Source organism: Rhinolophus ferrumequinum, chromosome 11 (genome assembly GCF_004115265.2).
Source record: "Rhinolophus ferrumequinum isolate MPI-CBG mRhiFer1 chromosome 11, mRhiFer1_v1.p, whole genome shotgun sequence".
NCBI lineage: Eukaryota > Metazoa > Chordata > Mammalia > Chiroptera > Rhinolophidae > Rhinolophus > Rhinolophus ferrumequinum.
The window spans coordinates 46,728,221-46,750,195 of record NC_046294.1 but is presented as its reverse complement, the minus strand read 5'-3'; the positions used below and the strand labels follow the sequence as shown (position 1 = coordinate 46,750,195).

Genomic DNA, 21,975 nt, shown 5'->3' with positions numbered 1-21,975 from the left:
TACTGTGGAATTATGCGATAAGTGCCATAATTAGATTGGGCATTTTGAATAAAGTGAACCAATTGTGTAATTTGGGAAGAGTTTATAAAAGTGTCAGGGTTTGATAAAAGCCTGACCAACATGACCAACACTCTCATTTTTGTCTCTCTTTTCAAGGTGTGTCCTCAACCCGCCATGGTAATTTTCAATAACACCACATCCTCCTCCTTGAACTTCTTCCTCACTGCATTCCCTGGGCTGGAACTGGTTCATGTCTGGATCTCTATCCCTGTCTGCTGTCTCTATACGATTGCCCTCTTGGGAAACAGCATGATCCTGTTTGTCATCATTGTTGAGCAGAGTCTCCACAAGCCCATGTACTATTTCCTCTCCATGTTGTCAGTTGTTGATTTATGTCTGACCATCTCAACCCTCCCCACTGTGCTTGGGGTTCTCTGGTTTCATGCCCGGGAGATCAGCTTTAAAGCATGCTTCATTCAAATGGCCTTTGTACATGTCTTCTCCTTCCTGGAGTCCTCGGTGCTGGTAGCCATGGCCTTTGACCGCTTCATGGCCATCTGTAACCCACTGAAGTATGCCACTGTCCTCACAGACACGATGATCATGGTGATTGGACTGGTCGTCTGTACACGACAAGTCATTTTCATTCTTTCCATGTTTCTAGCTTTGAAGAGTACATCTTTCCACGGGGGCCAGGAACTTTCCCACCCATTTTGCTACCACCCAGATGTGATCAAATACTCATATTCCAACCCCTGGATCAGCAGCTTTTTGGGCATGTTTCTTCAGCTCTACATGACTGGCACTGACTTATTGTTTATTCTTTTCTCCTATGTCCTAATTCTTCGTACTGTCCTGAGCACTGTGGCCCCTAAGAAGCAGCAAAAAGCTTTCAGCACTTGCATCTGTCACCTCTGTGCTGTTACTATTTTCTACGTTCCAATGATCAGCTTGTCCTTTACACACCGCCTCCTGAACTCCACCTCCAGGGTAGTCTGCAGCACTCTGGCCAATGTTTATTTGCTCTTACCACCTGTGCTGAACCCTATCATTTACAGCTTGAAGACCAAGACCATCCGCCAGGCTATGCTCCAGCTGCTCCAGTCTAAAAGTTCACAGGGTCCCAATGTGAGGAGACTTAGAGGAGGGCGGGACTGAAGGGGAGAAATTGCTAGTACATAAATGATATTTAAGTAGGAAAGGGGTTTGGGACCATCTCATCCTCAGGCATTTTTGTTACTGAGGCAGTTTCAATTGTATCATAGGTGCAGAAAGAAGAGAATGATTTTCCACTAATCTTATCAAAAGTTAAAAAAGAAAACACTGCAATTCAAAGCCAAATTAATTTTGTATATGTTCTTCAAACATTTGAAACAATTACATGGACTCCTGTGCCCATTAAAAGCACAATAATATCATTTTATTCCAGTTAAACAGTTTGATTATCTGCTTAAAAATGGTAATTCTTAGACAAACAAAAAATAAATGGCAAGAATTTTATTTTTACGTTCAGCTGAACAAAATCACTTATTTCTGTGGTTAAATGTCCCAGGAGGCTATAGAGGTTTTTCTTTGAGCTGGTAAATGGAAAAGTTACAGATATGCAGAAAGGCATGCAGATAGAAATTTGTAACTTAAAATTCTAGGAAATTCTTGCACACTGATTTCAGTTCCTAGAGTCACTTCTAGAGAGCCCCATGTCCTTACAAATGCACTCCCTGAACATCTATCTTTTCTTTAATCCCTTTTTTCCTTCGTAAAAGTGAAACTTTCACAGTAACAATTGCTATTTGTTATATTCCAGTGAGTCCAATATATAAAAATGACACATTGCCTTATTTTTTCTGTTGCCTACACAGTCTAGTACAGTTCTGATTGTGATTTCTCAATCCCTCTTCAGCGTCTACTCTGCCTCAGGACTGCATCTTTTTTCTATTTGCCCTTGTTTCTTGAATTGTTCATTTTCTCCCTTGCTGTTAGGTTCCTTGACCTTTTACTATACTTGTCACTATAGAATTGCACAGCAACCTTGATGCTTTCATAGAAAATCTTTGGATGACCTTTATCAATAATATTTATTTTGTGGAGAAGTAACCTCAGTAAAGGATTGATAGGATGTAGGGAGAATGCTCCGAACTTGTCTTTCACACACGGAGTTAGGAAACTTTTGTTCCATTCAGGATAATTCTGAGCACAGTGGACCAAACCGATAGGCTGATCTGAGCCCCCTGTCTCCGCCCCACTACATCAACTTCCTGCTCCTGGCAGACGGGGACTACCACTCCCAAACTCTGGTTTGCCTGCTTCAGTTTTCCATTCAACTCAAGCACTGACAACTTTGTGACTCTGTTTTGCCCAAATCCCCACCCCCCTTTTTTCTAATCATTAACAATAATATCCACTTATTTTGCTAGCTAAAGTTATTTGTATGATTTCCCTTTTATACAGCATATTCAGGTACCTTTGGTATCTCCTTGGTTGTGTCCCACGCACAAGAATATGTGGCAGAAGCCAGCATTTTAAGTGGAGAAAAACTAGTGTGGGATCATCGAGAAAATAGTGCAATTTGGAAACAAAATTCAGTTTTTCAGACTCTAAGGCCAGCATTGCAGCCAGAATGTCTCTTGGCCTTATGCACTTTGTGGTAAGTCTTTGTATTCCATTATACCACGGTTCAGCATTTCAAACTTCAATTTTCCATTCTCATGTTATGGTCAAATAAATATGTCTTTAGTTCTATCTCCTTCAACAGGATAAAATACAATTACTACGCAAAAGTTTGGGTCCCAAGATGCATCTAGTTATCTTATTCCAGAACAAGGATTAAGGATAGAAGCCTTCTTGTTAGTCAGTCAGTCTGTTAGTAAGCCCAGAATAAAACAACCAGAAGAGATTTAAGAGAATTTATGAATTCAGATAAGGATTTTAGATATGTGGTTTAGCTAAGATTAGAGGTATGGGGATGAGCAAAGAGAACTGTCACAGAACTGAGCATGTTAGAAGTGCTAGATGAGGTGACATGGAACTCTCTGAGGATTTCAGGGGATGATATAAAATGCCAAACAATGGTTCTCAGTATTCATGTTTTTGAGCCCAGACATTGCTGTGCCTAGAGAGAGGAGGGATTATACAGCAGCTAAGAAAGGCCAGTGAAGATGAACTACGAAACTGGAAAGAAGAGACAATTTCCCGTAGAAAGTATCACACTATATCAGAAACTCTGAACCTGAAATCGACCTGTGGCAGAGCAGATCTCTCACACTACACAGTAATCTAACCAGCCAAACTTTTCCTCATCAGTTCTTAGTAATATCAATGGCTCTTTAATTGTTTCTTTGGAAGACTTTTCAAAAACGTTTTCTTCCTTTTCTTTTTTAGATCAACAACTTTATTCACAATTCATAAATTGAAAAACATCTGGAAAAGAACTTACAATTTGTTTTCATAAGTTTGGTGCCAAAACTTATTGGCAGCAAAAGCTACACGAACTGATGTGACTATATTTATGGTCATTATTTATTCCACATTGAGTGAATACTCACACATTTCACTTCAGAAATATAGCTGTGCTTGAATACAGGGTAATGCCTCAGGGTTGTAGGGTCTTGTTAAAGTATGAAAAATTTTGAATTCAAAGAGTTATAAACAATTATAGGTATGTGTAATCATTCTTCCAGTTTTATGATGGACATTATATAAGGCAATCTGCCATGTGTATTTTCATCTTTTATTACTCTAAATATGCTTTTCATATCTGGCTCAAAATGCAACTCAACTGTTCAATACAAAAACATTTTCATTAGTGTGCTTCATCCCTATAGTAACTATTAATAGGACAAGAATTTGTGCTTTTTTGTTAGTTCAAGGAAGGTATGGATTTAATATATTTGGAGGTTGTTCTGATTATAAATGACACACATATATATACCTGTATAGTTACACACACATATACTGTATATTATTAAAATCTTGTGACTGTATTGAGAAATTTAGAAAAGTATTAAAAAGATAAAAATCATTCATAATCCTATTAATAAGAGATTATATGATATATGACCTAATCTTTTTTTAGTAAGCCAACATATGTGAACACACACATACATATTTATAAACTAGGATAATAGTGTGTAGTCAAATGTACATCTTATTTATGTTGATATTATTAATTGTTTTTACTACATCGTATTTTATATTAGACTTTACTTCCTCCAGGAAGTTTTCCTTTCATTCTCCACTAAAATATGCGAGTTGCTATTCATTTATTTGTGCTTTCTTATATGTGCTCTTAAACTTACCATACTTTACTCAGCAAATTTAATTATTTATTTACTTCTTTTCCCCAGCGCCAACTGAAAGCTCCTTGGTAGTAGGCCTATGTTTTATGTTTCATTTAATCCTTAACATCTAATGCAGTGCTTAGTAAATACCACTCAGTGGTTGATTCTGTGTTGCGTAAGTAAATAATATTTGATATATTTGTATATCATGGTTAATGTTACCATTTCCTATTATTTAACATTTCAGTAGTTTACAGTATTTTTATCATAGAAAATAAAACTTGATATACGTTCTTATAAATACATATTTGATCACACCTATGATTATGTTCTTAGATCCCTAGAATGTAAATTATTAAATTTCGAAGGAAACAAAAAAATGACAGTCTAGTGTAGTGGATGAGGTTGTAGGCTCTAGATTTAAACTCAAGCTCCTAACACTATATTTCTGTGTCCTTAGAAATGTTGGTTAACTTCTCAAAGCTTTCACTTCTTAATTCACAAAATAGGGGGAAGTAATAAAATCTACTTTCCTACATTCTTGCAAAAGTTAGTGGAGTTAATACAGGCAAATTTATAGCCCAATGAACAAATTCTATGTTATTATCTTCTAAATTACAACTATTTAAATGTTATTTGTATACCTAATTGCTTTTGAATAAAAACACATAACACTTTTCCAGTTTTGTTATTTCCTTAGAAAATTGTTCCCCTCCAGAGATAATTTATTTAGTTATGTTTAAGTGAATTTTAAAATTATCTTTGTACTTAATTCTTAATTTATTTTTGTTTTTGTGTGTGATAAGAGATCACACAAATATGGTTTTATAAATAGATTGTAATTTTTTTCTAACACTATTATTTAAATAATCAATTTTCATTGATGTTCTGATATTCCTTAATTACATATAATTTTCATATTATGTATGGTGCATTGCTGTGTGTTTGTTCTATTTCTTTGTTTTTCCCATTGATTTCTTGAGCAAACTACACACAACTTTATAACTGTTTAATAAATGTCATTATCACATGAAATGTTATTACAATTCCTGTTTATTTTTATCTTATGTTCTCTAGTTTACTCTTATAAATCTATTTTTAGAATTACTTTGGTAAATTCTCAATGAAACGTTGCTGGAAGCTTGATTGGAAATGCATTAAACCTGTATTGTAATTGAGTAAAATATACAAATTTTAGTCTATTTACTCTTCTGATCCAGAAACAACATCTATTCACATCTTATGACTTGGGACATTTTTGTCTTGTAAAGATTTGAATTTGTGAGTTGAGGGCAAATACTAAAAGGAGGATAAGTATTCTTCCATGTCTCTTTTGGACAACCTGTTTCCTTTTTCTTGTGCTTAAACAGGACATGACCTGTTTTTCAGGGTAGCTTCTTTGACTTAAAATTTACAGTTATTTCTTACTGAATTTGGCAATAGGTTTTCTATGATTCCAGACATTCTGTGTACTTGTAATTTATCATCATAGTCTGAGTTTTTAAAGGCTTTTTTTGTTGCTGTTGTGACTTTTTCCCAAACAAGTTAAGAAATGTGTCAGACTACTATCCAGATATAATTTATATACACTGCCCAAGTACTGGAGATTGCCAACAAATTTGATGTGTACAGTTCTTTTGAGAAAACAAAATTCAAGTAGGAGAGACAGACATGTGAACTAATAATTATAGCATGAAAGATTGTCCCTCCCTTCCTTGGTTAGGCTATGGGTTCTAGACAGGGTCAGCTATTGAACAATAAGAACTCAGTTAAACTCACCCGTGGGCACAAAATGTATAAGAATATTTATTCATCAGAGAACAACTTCTTCAAAATGGTTTTTTGAAACAAATAATATTAATTACTTGTGAGTTCACCTCAGGCAATAAAACACTGAAATTTATTACCAGTAGTTTTCTCCCAATTCACAGGACAAAGTTTTTAACCGTTGGTTGACTTATTCTAAATTTTATGTTTCATATATTTGTCTGCTATGAAGTACTCACAAATAACAGATGAACAAGAAACAAATGTATTTTACAGAAAATACGAGATGTGATAAAAAACTGCAGTGAATGTTTTTCATAAAGGAATCCTACTCAGCAATAAAAAGGAATAAACTATTGAACAATGGATAACTTGGATGAATTGCAAAGGTGTTATACTGAACTAAAGAAGTCAGACTCAAAATATTCCTACTTGGAATATTATTTAGCTATAAAGAAGGAACAAACTATGATACACCCAACAATCTGGATGAACATCCAATAAATTATGCTGAGTGAAAAAAAGCCAGTCCCAAAATGTTACACACTGTGTGATTCCACCTGTAGAACCATTTTGAAATGACAACATTAGAAATGAAGAATTAGTAGTTGCCAGAGGATCAGAAGGGGCTTGGAAGGGAGGGAAGTGGGTGTGGCTATAGAAAAGCAAGTGAGGGATCTTTGTGGTGATGGAAATGTTCTGTACCCTGACGACATCAATGTCAATGTCCTGGCTGTGATATTTCGCTATAGCTTTATAAGGCATTACCATTGGGGGAAACTGGGTGAAGGGTACAAGGGATCCCTCTGTATTACTTCTTACAACTGCATGGGAATCTACAATTATCTCAAAATAGAAAGTTCAATTTACACACACACAAAAACCAAAAAAAAAAAAACACCCAAAAAACAACTACAGTGAATGTTTACACTTAAAAAAAATTGTTACAGTAACAGACGCATTGCCATTAATCCCCCTCAAAATAATCCCCTTTGTTCAAGCACACTTATGCCATCGTTCTTGCCACTTTCTGAAGCAGTTCTGGAAGTCCTCTTTTGTGAGTGTCTTTACTTCATCCTCTATTATGACACCTCTCCATGTCACACATTGCTTCTGGTATGGCAATTTCCATCAAATAAAAACATTGCAGTGTGTTCTCACCCATTTTATTCACGGGATCTTGCATTATGGGACTTCTGGCTCTCCCCAAAGTCAAAAAGACCATGAAAGGAAAACATTTTGAATAGATTCTGGACATCGAGGCCTCCACAACAAAACTACTTAAAGACACTCATGAAAGAGGATTTCCAGAACTGTTTCAGGAAGTGGCAAGAACGATGAGATAAGTGTGTTCAAAGCAAAGGGAAGTATTTTGAGGGGGATTAATGGCAATGTGTCTTTTACTGTAACACAGTTTTTTTGTTTAAACATTCACCATGTTTTGATTACACCTCATAATTTGAGATAGCCAATCATCTTTAGTTTGCTATTTATCTTTTTTAAATGGAACATACATGCATATATATTATTTTATATTGCTTAATATATGGTCCTATTTTCTGCTGGTTTAAAAATATTTCTAGTTTGTTTAATGCAATTGACTATATCATAGTTCAAAATACCAAGTACCTACACAAGCATGAAAGCCATTATTTTAGAACATATATTTTAGAGTAGTTAAGAACATCAGTGCTTTAAAAATCACTGTACTATTAGCTTTTCCATTTCTTTCCAATAACAGAATATCTGTTCTTTTAGTAACTATAAGTTCTTGGAACCTTGTTGTAATATAGATAAAAAATATGGTCTGCCTTAAAGAATTTTATAAGAGAGTTTATTATCATAATTCAAGGCTAGGGGAACGCTAAAGAGAATCACTGGTTGTCCTTATTTGATTATTAAAGAAAGAGCAAACAATAGACTCCTTTCACTTAAATGGGAAATCAAGAATTTACATGAAATTGACTGAAGACCTCTCAACAAATATTTCTGAAGATTGCCTGAAAGAAAATCAGGAACTGGATGGGGGTAATATCCTTTAGTTTCCAGGTCCTTTAATATTCAGTCTCTATAAGGGGGCACAGTCTTTACTTCCCTGTGTTGTAAACAGTATAACTATTCTCTAATCCTGGCTGACTCTGCCTCACTTATTCCCATACCTTTATTTTAGACCAAATTTCCCCAGAAGCTTCTTACGAATTTGCCGTGTCTTCACACAGTATACAATGGGGTTCATCAGAGGTGGCACTAGCAAGAAAATGTCAGCAATGAGGATCATGGTACTTGGGGATTTGTGATTGCCGAAGCGGTGCATAAAGGCCAAAGCAATGATGGGCAGGTAGAAGATGAGCACAGCACAGATGTGGGAGACACAGGTGTTGAGGGCCTTGAGACGCTCCTTATGGGACCCAATTCCCATCACGGTCTTCAGGATGAATACATAGGACAGTGCAATGAACACACTGTCTGACATCATACAGAGGGCAACAAAGAAACCATAGAAAAAGTCAACTGTGTTGTCAGAGCAAGCTAGGTTCATGACATCCTGATGGAGACAATAGGAGTGAGAAAGTTGGCTTTTCTTACAATATGTCAAACTTTTGAGAGTGAAAGGAAATGGAAGCATTAAGACCATGCTTTTAATGAAAAACACCAGGCACATCTTGGTAACTCTGGCATTGGTGAGGATAGAGTTGTATCTCAGAGGGTTTCGTATGGCCAAAAAGCGGTCAAAGGACATGACCAGGAGCACTGAGGACTCCATATCTGTGAATCCATGGATAAAGAATTCTTGAGCAAAGCAGGCATTTGCAGAAATTCCTGTAGCATTGAAAACAAAGGTCCTCAGCATAGTGGGGAGGGATGAGAGGGACAGGCCCAGGTCAGAGATAGCCAACATGGAAAGGAAATAGTACATAGGCGCATGGAGTGAGGGTTCTGTCCTGATCACAAAGAGGATAGTGCAATTGCCAAGGATGGCCACCAGGTACATGAGGCAGATGGGAATTGAGATCCATTCATGAACATGCTCCAGTCCTGGGATTCCAATCAGAACGAAGGTGGTGATCTCAATTTTAGAGGAATTGGCAGTGTGCATGATGAATCAGTTGGAAAGTATTTATTCCCCGACACTTTTAACATAGATCTATTATGCTTCCTTTCAGCACTCCCTCCTTTCAGCACTTTTGTCTGAGACATAAAGAAAATACAATTTTGAGAGATTTCTCATGTTAAGGAATATAAGTATTTCTTGCCTAACCACTGTGCTGTATACCTGAAACTAATATAAAATAATGAATGTCAACTATAATTAAAATTATATATATGTACTTATATATACATATATGTGTGTGTACACACACACACATATACATATATACTATATATACACACATATATACACATATATACATATATAAACATATATATGGATATATAAACATATATATGGAGACAATATATATGTATATATGTGTTTATATATGTATTTTCACGGGATGTAAATAAGGAATATAGTCAATGGTATTGTAATAGCTATGTATGATGTTAGACAGAAGGGTAGCAGACTTGTTGAGATTATCCCTTTGTGAGTTGAGTAAATGTCTAATCATTATGTTGTTTTGTATACCTGAAACTAATAATAAAAAAATAAAAAAAGAATAAGGTATTTCTTCTAAACAGACAATTGCTAATAGACTCAGACAATGTTAATCGACAAAGAAAGCCAGAAACGTAGATTTTATCTTGATCAATCACAGTTCTCTATAAAGTTCACAGAAAAAATACCCACATAAAGAGCAGTGACTTGCAAATAAATTCCTCCTTTACTACTAGGCTTTGCCCCTCCCTAACCCCAAGCCAATGAAAAGTTTTAAACAGTCAGGCTGAACTACAGGATAACTCTTTTTCCTTGATCCCTTTGAGCCGAGAATCTAAAAAAAAGAAGAAAAAAAAGAAGAAAGAAACTGCAGGAATTAGATTTTAAGAGAGTTGATGATAAGTGGTTCCTCCAATTGCTGGAATTTTTTGCTCCAAGAAATTTTCAGACCAAGCCTGGAGCTTCTAAAAGTGATTTTACTCACAAGATCTCCATAGCATTACAAAGGAAGGACAGAAAACAGGTCATGTGTGCTTGACTGTTAACCCTCTCTTATAGTACAGTGAAAAATCCCATGTTTTTATATGGAAGCAGATAGAATGTCCTTAAAAATGACTAATTCATGCAGTATTCACCATCCTCGAGCATGGGAGGAAAGAAAAGATTCTTGGACTTTCTCTATAGTCCAAACTAGACTATCATAGACATACAGTGGCTTAGTCAACTGGACAGCAGGCCAGCCATGGTGCGTGGTGATGTTAGAGACATAGTATGCTGGTGATGAGGGAGATTGGCATTATCTGAATCTATTATTTTTTCTGACACCATAAGATAGATAGATGTTCTGTAACTGAGTTAACTATGTACCTTTGAGAGTTTTCTCTTTATGGAAATATGTTCATCAGGAACAGGGAGGTTCCAAGATACACAGAGCATATCAGTTTCTACCCCTTTTGCATAGAAACAGTGAGGATTTAAATGAGAGGCTCAGGCTTTGTCAGATGACTCTTGACAACAGTATTAGAAATTAGAAATACAAGCTTTTCAGCTAGCTGATCCTCCAGTATGAGACACTAATGAGTTGTCATTAAGGACCAGTCCTCTTCTTGGAAACTGAGCTGCCTTCCCCAAAGGATAAAGCAGTGGTTATGTCATGATCTGGGTAATGGCCACTATTTCATCTCTAAAATCCCTAGCATGAAAGTACACAGAGGTCCTTTAAGATTGTTATTAGCTCTTTGGCAATTCTCCTTCTCCTTCTCCTTCTTCTTCTTCTTCGTCTTTATAAAAGCTCTTTGGTAATTCTAATGAAGTCAACTCAGGAGCAGCTTGCTCCTTGAAGTCCCCCATCCTGAGCACTCCAAGCAGAGTCTATGCACCTCCACCATAACTTGCCTTCTAACTCTTACAATACTGCAGTGATCCTGTGATTTGCTATTTACTTGTCTGCACTACCCTATACTCCTCCTTGTAGTACTTCCTTTCCAATTGCATATTTGGCATAACTAGGTTGTTGCCTGGTTTCTATTCCAAACTTCTTCTTTTTACAACTTGAGATTATAATGTCATATCATCTGCCCATTCTACCAAGACTAAACTCTTCCTCTGTGATTCTGGTCTAGAGGCTAAGACTGTTATCCAAGGCCTGACTTGGAAAGTTTGCGTTCTGATTCTTTGGCTAGGAGGATAAAAATTAGCCTTACTTGAGGCTAGTTTTCCTACTTTTCAATCCCTACCTTACACAGATTCCCTATCTAGCATTTTGTCTAACTGTATGAACAACTGGATGTTTTCTAAGATGAATCATGGATAGGTGAAGTAAATAGTCATAATGGGTGGCTAAAAGGAGATTTAATGCATTCTCAATTTTCATAGCTTTTTCCCCAAATTTAAGTTGAATTCTCCACTTGTCAGACAAACATAGCTCCAAGAAAAAGCTCCCTCCATTCTCTCACTGCAATTTTTTAAAAAAAATTTAAACCTTTTTTAAAACCTTTTTTTTAAAGCCCCTCCTATATCAAAATTCTGGAACTTTCATACGGTCAGCCTTGTTTATAGTCCTCTCTAAGTCCCAGTTCTTAGAGTACTCATGTTTCAGACATAATTCAGGAGGCAAAGACATATTATAAAATAATGTTATGTTAGGGCCCTATTGCACTTACCATTTCACCACAGTGGGAAACAGAAATGAATTTAGGCTACAGGCTTCTCAGCTTCCGTGTACCACATCTGTTGCGCCGGACCTTTAGTTATAGATCTCAGACTCCTTGAGCGGTGTTCTGAGTTTTGCACTCATGGGACACCAATGCATCCAGCTCTGCTACCCTCTGTAAACAAAGAATTTCCCTGAGCAATTTCCTAGAAATTCCCAGAAGAGGGCCTGGTTCAGGACCATAGTTATAACTCTTTGGTTGCCACACGGCCATACAAAGGTCAGACTGGGATGTTCCATAAATTTTGGAGACCTGAACACACCAAGGAGAGCCTGCACCAGAGATTAGGGAAAGAAGTTAAGGCTACCAAGAAATCATTTAATTCCAAATTAACTGACATATTAGTGTAGGTTCGCCATTTCTTTCTTTCTCCTGTTTTCCTTATAGTCAATAAAGATGTTTTTACCTTTCTTTGTTATTGAAATATACTTTACATATATATACTTTACATATAGTAAGATGCAGAAATCTGAAATGACTAGTTCAATTGATTTTTATCTGCATATGTGACCAAGTAACATTCAACCAGGGAAGTGCTAGAATCTCCAAATCTGATTATGAATTTGTCTTTTTCTTTTTGGTTCTGTTACATTTTCTTTGTGTGTTTTGAAGCTTTTCTATTACATGTATAAGCATTAAAGTTGTTATGAGTTCTTTTATCTTTGCAAAATGTCTCCTTTTTTATTGGTAATATGGCTTGCTTTAAATTCCATGTGCTCTGATAATGATATGGCCACATTCACCATATATATTGGTATGTATGACATATCTTTTTCCCTACACTTTTATTTTCAGCCTATCTGTGTCTTTACATTTCACGTGCAACTTTTGTAATCAGCATGCTTTTTAATTCAGTGTGACTAGTGCTGTTTTATAATTGGGATCTTTAGCCCATTGTATTTAATGTAATTATTAATATATTTGTTTTATATCTATCATTGTTTTGTTTCCTCATTGTTCCATCTGTTTTCTCTTCTCTGTTGTATTAATAGCTGTACTGAATTCTTTTGAATATTTACATCAAATCAATTCAAGTATGTTTCAGTATTCTATTTTATTTCCACAATTGGCTTTTGGGCTTAATTTTCGTTGTTTTTTTTTGTAATTGCTCCTTGGATTATGCTATGTAACCTTAGTTTATAAGAGTCCACCATGAATTAATATTATATTTCCCCATAGGTAATGTGAGAAACTTTCAACAGTATAATTCCATTTATCTCATTTTAACCTGTATACAATTATTTTCAAATATATATTTCTACCTATGTTATGAATCTCTCAATACATTGTAATTCTTTTACTTCAAAAAATAAATTATTTTTTCCATAAATTAAGAAAAGATAAAAAAAAATTTTATGATTAATCACATATTCACCACTTTTAGCATTCTTTATTCTTTTTTGTTTGTTTGTTTGTTTATCTGAGTTTCCACCTTGTATTATTTTACTTTAGCCTGGAAAACTTCCTTTAGCATTTATTGTGTGCAGGTCTCATGGCTATGAATTTTCTAAGGTTTTATTTATCTGTAAATGTACATATTTTGCCTTCTTTTTGAAAGACAATTTTGACAAATATTAAATTCCAGGTTGACAAGTTTGTCTTTCAGTACTTTCAAAATATACCTTTTATCTGCCTTTAATATGCCTCTCTTTTTCTTCAGGACTTGACTATCATGTGTCTGGATTTGGTTTTCTTGTATTTACACTGCTGTGGATTTGTTGCTGTACCTCTTATGGAAGTTGGTCAGGAAGGTCTTGCCCTGAACATCCTCATAATTAACTTGAATTTTCTAAATGCAATGCCATTGTTCTATAGATCAGCGTGGCTCATCTAAAAAATATGAACTTTGCGGCCATTAGATTCAATTCTGGTTGCTTGAATCCTTGTGATGTCTTTTCCCCTAATATTTCTTATTTTGAACATAGTTGGTGCTTTCATATCATACTGATATTTCTTAGAAAATGAATCAACTACTTTTATCTTGGCTCATTTTTCATGCCTTTTGTAAGGCGCTTATTCTTGCCCATTTCCATGGCACTGCCCAGAGAACCTATCACATTTTAAAAAATTTACCTATATTTACCTAGAGACCTTGAGTTTTTGGCTGTTATTCAAAATTTGCTATGACTGTTCATACAAAAATAATTGTATACACAGTAATTGTCTTCATTTCTTTGAGTAAATACCTAGGAGTATAAATGCTACGTAGTGACATGCTAATTTGGTATTTAACTTGCTTAATATATTTTAAGACTGTAGATTTAAGTTTACATAATATAATGGAAATAAATTATTTTTCTATTATTTTTCAGTTGTGTATCTTGTATTAAATTATCTTTGTATGATATGAGGATGCTTTTTTCTTTACTGTTATATTTGCCTAATAATAATTTTTCTTCCTTTTTTTACACTCTTTCCATATGCTTTTATTTTAATGTAACTTTTGGAAACAGCATATTATTATATATATATATATGTATATATATATGTGTGTGTGTGTGTATATATACATACATATATATATATATATATATATATATATATATATATATATATATATATATATATATAGTTTTTAGTTCAGTGCCTACCTCTCTGCCTTTTAATTCAGGCATTTAATCCATTCAAATTTACTGTGGTTATTCTTTATTTAGAATTCTTTCTGTTATTTTATTTCATATCTTCTATTTTATTTACTGTACTTTCTTTTATTTCCCCGTTTTCTGGCTTTTGAGTAGATCAAATCATACTCAATTGTTTATTATTTTTTATTCTTATGGACACTTAAATTCAGATCCAAATTCAAGTTTATTTTCACTCCTTGATTTGTTGTTATTATTTAAATTTTCTGTAACAAGTTCTGTAAGATGCTAATCCAGAGTTAGGTCTTACCATTTTGGTTCAAAGTTACTTCTTGGTGTCATTGTTCAATTTATTGATTGTCACAAATCTAGACAATAGCCGTCTTGTGGTTTGGTTCAAGTGCAGGAAAAGAATCTGTTTATTTCATTAACAACTTAAAACTGGTGGCTTCTATAAACAATATTGATCATTCACTTTTCAGCCTTCTTTATGAACTGGTTGCGTATAATTTTGAATTCTCTGAAAGCCAAAACTGTAAAAAGAATTTGAGAGCTGTTGATTTTTTTAAATAGCTGATCCCAAGAAATTAAGGCATGGAATAGTTATATAGTGAAAGAAAAGTAGCCAATAAATGTTTTGTTCTCATGCAAGTGGGTAACTTTTGGAGCCTGTTTAGAACATGTGCCTCAAAGTTATCCCTCCTAAGGAATAAAGAAACTGGGGTATTTATAAATTTATGTGTGTGTTAGAGGCTTAAAGCTATTTTAGACTTTCTGTTTAGGATTTCTGTTCTCAAGAACTTTGGAATGCTATGCATAGACACAGCCTACCCACAAAGATCCAAAGGTAGTTGGCAGTCAGGCAGCCTTGTAATAAAATGTTTAGTCACAAGAGGATGGGATGCGTACCAAAAATATCCTCCAGAATGGCCCATTCTAATTTTTCAGAAGACTAATTTTTCATCTCTCATGGAGAGTGTTTAATCTCATTTATCAGATGATATTTGATTGTATTCTCTAAACATGGAACCAAACAATGAGTGGGTTTACACCAGTCTGACAATTAAATTCTTGAACTCATTCTAGAAAAAGCGCTACATACCGCATTGCTGAATATCACTATGGTCACCTTTGAAGTACTATCCTTGGGAAGCTATGCACCAATGTCAGTGCCTAGTCCACCCTTCAAAGCAATTTTGGAACTCTTTTTCTGGAATGGCCATCAGAGCTGTTGTCGTATTACTCTTTATGTCCTGAATGTCATCAAAATGTCTTCCTTTCAGTATTTCCTTTATCTTCAGGTAAAGAAAGAAGTCATTGGGGGCCAGATCAGGTGAGTAGGGACAGTGTTTCCATACAGTTAAATAACTGGCTAAAAACTCCCTCAAAGACAATGCTGTGTGAGCTGGTGCATTGTCGTGATGCAAGAGCCATGAATTGTTGGCGAAAAGTTCAGGTCCTCTTTCTTTTTCACACAGCCTTTTCAGCACTTCCAAATAGTAAACTTGGTTAACTGTTTGTCCAGTTGGTACAAATTCATAATGAATAATCCTTCTGACACCAAAAAATATTAGCAACATCGTTGCAACCAATTCTCGAACTTAATTGTCAGACCTTGTATTCCTGCTCATTGTTTTGAGTTTCTGTTCCTCTTCTTATTCACAAAGATGTGTATCTTGTATTTAAGGCTGGTTATGTGAATGTTATACCTTTTATGTTATACTTTTGAATTATATCGATTATCATTCTGTTTATTATTAATGTATGATCTGACTGTATTATTTGGACCAAATTTTCTTGTTTTAAGTAAGGAATATATATATATATATATATATATATATATATATTTTTTTTTAAATACCTAAAACAAATGTATTCTTTTTACTTAAATTATCATTAAATTTTTATAGTTCTTCATAAACTTCAGTAACTATTATTTAATTTAGGAACTAAAGCACTATAGGACTTGTATAAAATTTTAAAGATACAAGGTATAATAAAAAAATATGGTGAATGTTTAAATTAAAACAAATTATTACAATAAAAGACACATTGCTATTAATCTCTCTCAAAATACTTCCACTCACTTTGAACACACTTTTCCCATTGTTTTTGCTACTTTTGAAGCAGTTGGACGTGCTTCATGCGTATCTTTAGCTGTCGTGGCTGCCTCAATTTTCTGAATCCATGCAAAATTTTTACCTTTCATAGTCATTTTGACTTTGGGGAAGAGCCAGAAGTCGCATGGTGCCGGATCTGATGAATAAGTTGAATGAGAATACACTGTATTGTTTTTATTTGACAGAAATTGCCATACGAGAAGCGATGTGTGACACAGAGCGTTGTCATGATGGAGGATGAAACTATTTGCCCATTTCATGTTATTCCATTATTCATGATCCATGATTTACGGTACACTTTTTTTTAACATTTTTTTATTAGTTTCAGGTGTACTATGGTACACTTTAAAACACACCTCTCAACCATAGTTCACTCCCAACTGACTGCACCGAACAAGTTGAAACTTGTCACACACTGTTACTAAGGTTCAATGTGCCACTTCTTATATGGAAGATCCCTGACTTTCTGTTGGATGGCACTTGGCAGCAGCATTCATGGTATTTTTTTTAATTAAATTTTTTGGGTGACAATGGTTAATAAAGTTACATAGATTTCAGGTGTACAATTCTGTATCACATCATCTATATATCACATTGTGTGTTCACCACCCAGAGTCAGTTCTCCTTCCATCACCAAGTATTTGATACCATTTAACCCTCATCTACCATCAACCTCCCCCTTTACCCTCTGGTAACCACTAAACTATTGTCTGTGTCTATGAGTTTTTGTTTCTTTATTTGTTTGTCTTGTTCCTTTGTTGCTTTCACTTATCAGTGAAATTATGTGGTTCTTGACGTTTTCTGTCTGATTCATTTCGCTTAGCATAATAATCTCAAGATCCATCCATGTTGTTGCAAATGGCATTATTTCATCTTTTCTTATGGCAGAATATGGAATGCCATTCACGGTATTTTAATCACACCTTGTATGAGTGAAACCCAAAAGATAGCCTTTAAATAGCTTCTAGTGAATGGAATGTATAATGTAGAAGGCACATAATTTGGGGATATTTGGTGGGAAATCTAACAGCAAGTGGCAGGACATGTCTATTCAATGCTTATCTAATGACATTTGCCAAAAATGAGTCTAAATGAATAAATAAATAAATAGAATATTTGTAAAACATTTTATAGTTTGTAAAGTGTTTTCATAAATATTTAATACGTGTGTATATTATCTCCATTTTGTGGATACTTAAGCTGAGGTGAAGAAAAGTAAAGTGGTATGGCCTCAAATATATATATATATATATATTTATTATTGGGGAACAGTGTGTTTTTCCAGGGTCCATCAGCTCCAAGTTGTTGTCCTTCAATCTAGTTGTGGAGGACACAGCTCAGCTCCAAGTCCAGTTGTCATTTTCAGTCTTTAGTTGTAGGGGGCACAGTTCACCATCCCATACAGGAATTGAACCGGCAACTTTGTCTCTCTAATCAACTGAGCCATCCAGCCTCTCTGAAGCTAAAATATTTTAATTACAAATAACCTGCTCTTTTAATTGTATTGCTTAATTTCTGTGAGTGCCACATATCAAGCTTCCTCTACCAGTGTGATTTCTAACATCACCTCTTACTTGAGTAGTTTTGTAATTGTTTTGCTTTGTAATTTGTCTCTAGCTTCAGTGGGAGTTCCTAGGTACCAAAGAGTTAATGTACTAGGCCCAACTTTTTCTGTGTAAGTCCACTGAGAGATCACAGAGAGCAGGTTGTTTTTCTATTCCTCCCAAGGGTCTACAACCCTGAGGGAAATAGAAGTAGATGTATCTAGATAAAGTGGAGATCAAAATTAAGAGTTCTTGCTCTTATCTTTTAGGGCATATTGAGCATCCAGTTTTGGTAAGTGCAAGTAGTTAAAAATCTCTTTGGAAACCTAAATCTAAGGCTTTGTTAAACAGTTTACACCTGAAGTAATGACTATGGGGAGGAAGAGGAAGTAGCTCCTTTGTGTGTGTGTGTGTGTGTGTGTGTGTAAAAATGTGTGTGTAAAAGGGGGATGGGATTGCATGGTCTGAAGATTAAAAGTGATTTTATTGACTCTGGTATTAGTAGGGTTCCATTTATAGTGTAACAAATATTGATAGTGTGACAAATGAAAGTAAGTCTTATTGTCAATTAAAAATAAATAAATTAATTAATTAAAAATAAAATCTCTTCAGCCAACCTAGGACTTGAAGTGTGGAAAGAATGGTTAGAAAATTTTTGTCAAAGTGATTATTAGCAGCTGGTACTTACAGATTATCTTCATTATGTTTAAGACTATATCAGACTGTCTAAAACAGCTATTTTAGATCAATATTGTTGTTTACAACATTTAACAGAAAAGCAAGCATCTGCTTAGAAGCCTAAACAGCTTGCCCAAATTCATACATATGGTAAGTTGCCTTGCTGAGATTTATACCCAGATGTTTTTGCATGACACTTGAGAGCTGATTTCTTTTTTTTTTTAATTAAAATTTATTGGGGTGACAATGGTTAGTAAAATTACATAGCTTTCAAGTGTACAATTTTGTAATGCCCCATCTATATATCACATTGTGTATTCACCACCCAGAATCAGTTCTCCTTCCATCACCATATATTTGACACTGTTTACCCTCGTCTACCACCCCCCACCCCCTGTACCCTCTGGTAACTATGAAATTATTGTCTGTGTCTGTGAGTTTTTGTTTCTTTGTTTGTCTTGTTCCTTTGTTGCTTTCAGTTTTATATCCCACATATCAGTGAAGTAATATGGTTGTCAACTTTTTCTGTCTGACTTATTTCACTTAGCATAATAATCTCAAGACCCATCCATGTTGTCGAACATGGCAGTATTTCATCTTTTCTTATGGCAGAGTGGTATTCCATTGTGTATATATACTACATTTTTTTACCCATTTATCTATCGAAGAACATTTTGGTTGTTTCCATGTTTTGGCCATTGTGATAAAGCTGCAATAAACATCAGAGCACGTATATATCTTTACAGATAAATATTTTCAGATTTTTTTTTTTTTGGTACATACCCAGGAGAGAGATTGCTCGATCATATGGTAATTCTATTCTTAATTTTTTGAGGAATCTCCACACAGACTTCCACAGACAACCCAGAAATAAACCCACATAAATAGGGCTGATTTCTTACTAAAAGAATGGGAATTCTAAGAGGTCTGGGCAATGTTTGATCCGATGAATATCCTTCTTGAAACACTCTCTTCCTTTGGTACTCACTACATCCCACTCTCCCAGATCTCTGGATATTCTTGTGCAAGATGTTCTCAACAATCTTGCTGCTCCTCAAGGTTCTAGGTGAAATCTAAATTTTGTACTTTTTTACATTTTTCCTGGGTGATCTATTCTCATGACTTCAAATACCAACTATCATATCAATATTTCTGAATTGACAGCTCTGTTGAGCTATTTTTCCTGAAGATCAGACTCCATGTCCAAAAGCATACTCTGCGTAAGGTCAAGTACACCATGGAAAGTGTTGGTGAGCAGAGTAAGCATAAGTAACCAAATAGTCCTTGGTTACTATCACAGAACAAAGGGAGAAGGCACTAAGAAATGATCTGTTTTACATTTTTCAACTCACATTCACTCTTTGCACATTTGCTGAGAGCCTTTCATGTTCCAGAAACTATGTTGATGGCACATATATAAAGATAAATAAAATCCCATCTATACCTTTCAGTATTCAGCAGTTGGTATATATGGTGGTGGTAAGGTTATATTGGGTAGGAATGCATAAAAACAGTACACTATAAAACAGTGTAGAAACTATCATAATAAAAGATGCACGCACAACAGAAATATTCTCTGAAAGACCTAAGTCAATATCCATTTGCCAAAGAGGAAACAAAAATAAGGAAATACGGGTTAAGTATTTTTGAAAATGAGAACTTTTCTTATGACTGCTGGAGAGGAGGGACCAGAATAAAATCTGCTAAATAGGCAGTCTGACAGATTATGTGCAGAATGATTTTCATGGCATTTGAAAATCTACTATCTCCAAAATATATTTTCTCTGAGTTTGACATTAGGTTTGCTGCCATGGTGGGAGATAAATAAGACATGTCAAATTGTTTAGGAGCTCCCAGTCTAGCAGCTACAGCTCCATTTACAAGCAGACAAAATAGATCTGTGTAGATAGTACCCAGAAAATACCAAATATTTGGATCCAAGTCTGCTTGTTGTTTATTATGGTTTTCTTGGCTATCCTCTAAACAATTACAAAATACAATATCAATTCACAATCAAACTTCATTTTAGAGGAGCCCAATAATTTTTTGTGTCCCATATATTTTCCACTGATGATTGATAATTTTTCTTCTTTTGCAATTTTAGCTTTAAAAAAGTTCTGGAGTGAGGTTAACATCTCATGTGAGCTCTAGTCTTTTGTTGCCGCTCCCTTTATTTTTGCATCTTTGCATTTTTATTTGCAATTGAAATTATTAATTTAATAATTTTCATTTATTTATTTATATATTCATCAGGCTTACTAAATATACCATGGGATTTATGATGGCTATCTTAGATATGTGTGTTTCTCCAGTAATTTTTACCAATTATTCAACATTGGGATATCCTGAAGCTCAAAAAGTTCATAGTAAGTTGCAAGATTACATATTTTACCTTTGAAAATAAAATGTTGACTCTTTAATAGAAACCCTCACAATAAAAATCGGGGTTTAGTTTAATATCTGAGTGGATCTAAAATTTTTCCATTACAAAGAGAAATTGGGTGATTTGGATTTATTTTACTTAGAATTTCTTTGACTAATTTGCTCAGAGATAAAATATAAGATAATTTGATCAAGAGAGATAAGATGAACATACACATCATACTACTGTATGTCTGCACCACTTGCCTTTGAAATAATAAAATGATAACCTGAAGTGTGGCCCATAGGCATTTGAGCTAGGAGCTATCCATTTCACATAGGAGTACAAACACTAAGACAATAAGAATACGTAACCCCCAAAAGTGTATCCATGCTCTCCATTTCTCCCAGTTCTCCTTTTGGAAACCATTGTATAATCAATATTAATATTTTACAGATATTCGTAATTTATTCAGCCTCGATTAGTATTTATGCTCACATATAAAGTGTGGATAATCAGTACTTACCACATAAGTTTAAGACTTAAATTAGGCTATAAATTTACTTTCTATTATTTAACACTTATTTATCGTAGTGTCGATATTTTCAAGAATCTCTTATTATTTTCTTAGACTATTGTTTTTACACTTTATTCCTTGACATCAGGGATCTTGTTATGAAGTCAACAAGAGGACTATTGAAGGTCATGTGGAAAAGCAGGGAAAGATGCTGAGTGCCTGTCACTGACTCAATCAAGCAGCTCTTTTTTGATATGACCTTCATATTTGGATAAAAATGTTTGAAAATCACCACCTTAGGATAAATTGTTGTAAGT

The 21,975-nt window shown here is 34.6% G+C and overlaps 2 protein-coding genes across 2 annotated transcripts; one reads left to right on the top strand and one right to left on the bottom strand.

The window, feature by feature from the left end:
* The first annotated feature begins 156 nt into the window (after positions 1–156).
* LOC117031358 (olfactory receptor 51T1) lies at positions 157–1,158 on the top strand. Its single transcript, XM_033121945.1, has one exon. The coding sequence runs from the start codon at positions 175–177 to the stop codon at positions 1,156–1,158; it is 984 nt and encodes a 327-aa protein (XP_032977836.1). The 5' UTR covers positions 157–174.
* Positions 1,159–8,205: 7,047 nt separating this feature from the next.
* On the bottom strand, positions 8,206–9,141 carry LOC117030937 (olfactory receptor 51A7-like). Its single transcript, XM_033121205.1, has one exon. The coding sequence runs from the start codon at positions 9,139–9,141 to the stop codon at positions 8,206–8,208; it is 936 nt and encodes a 311-aa protein (XP_032977096.1).
* Between the last annotated feature and the right edge of the window lie 12,834 nt (positions 9,142–21,975).

What these genes read in the sequence shown, in the direction of transcription:
- LOC117031358 (XM_033121945.1), top strand. Translation starts at nt 175, where the DNA reads ATGGTAATTTTCAATAACACCACATCCTCCTCCTTGAACTTCTTCCTC.
- LOC117030937 (XM_033121205.1), bottom strand. Translation starts at nt 9,141, where the DNA reads ATGCACACTGCCAATTCCTCTAAAATTGAGATCACCACCTTCGTTCTG.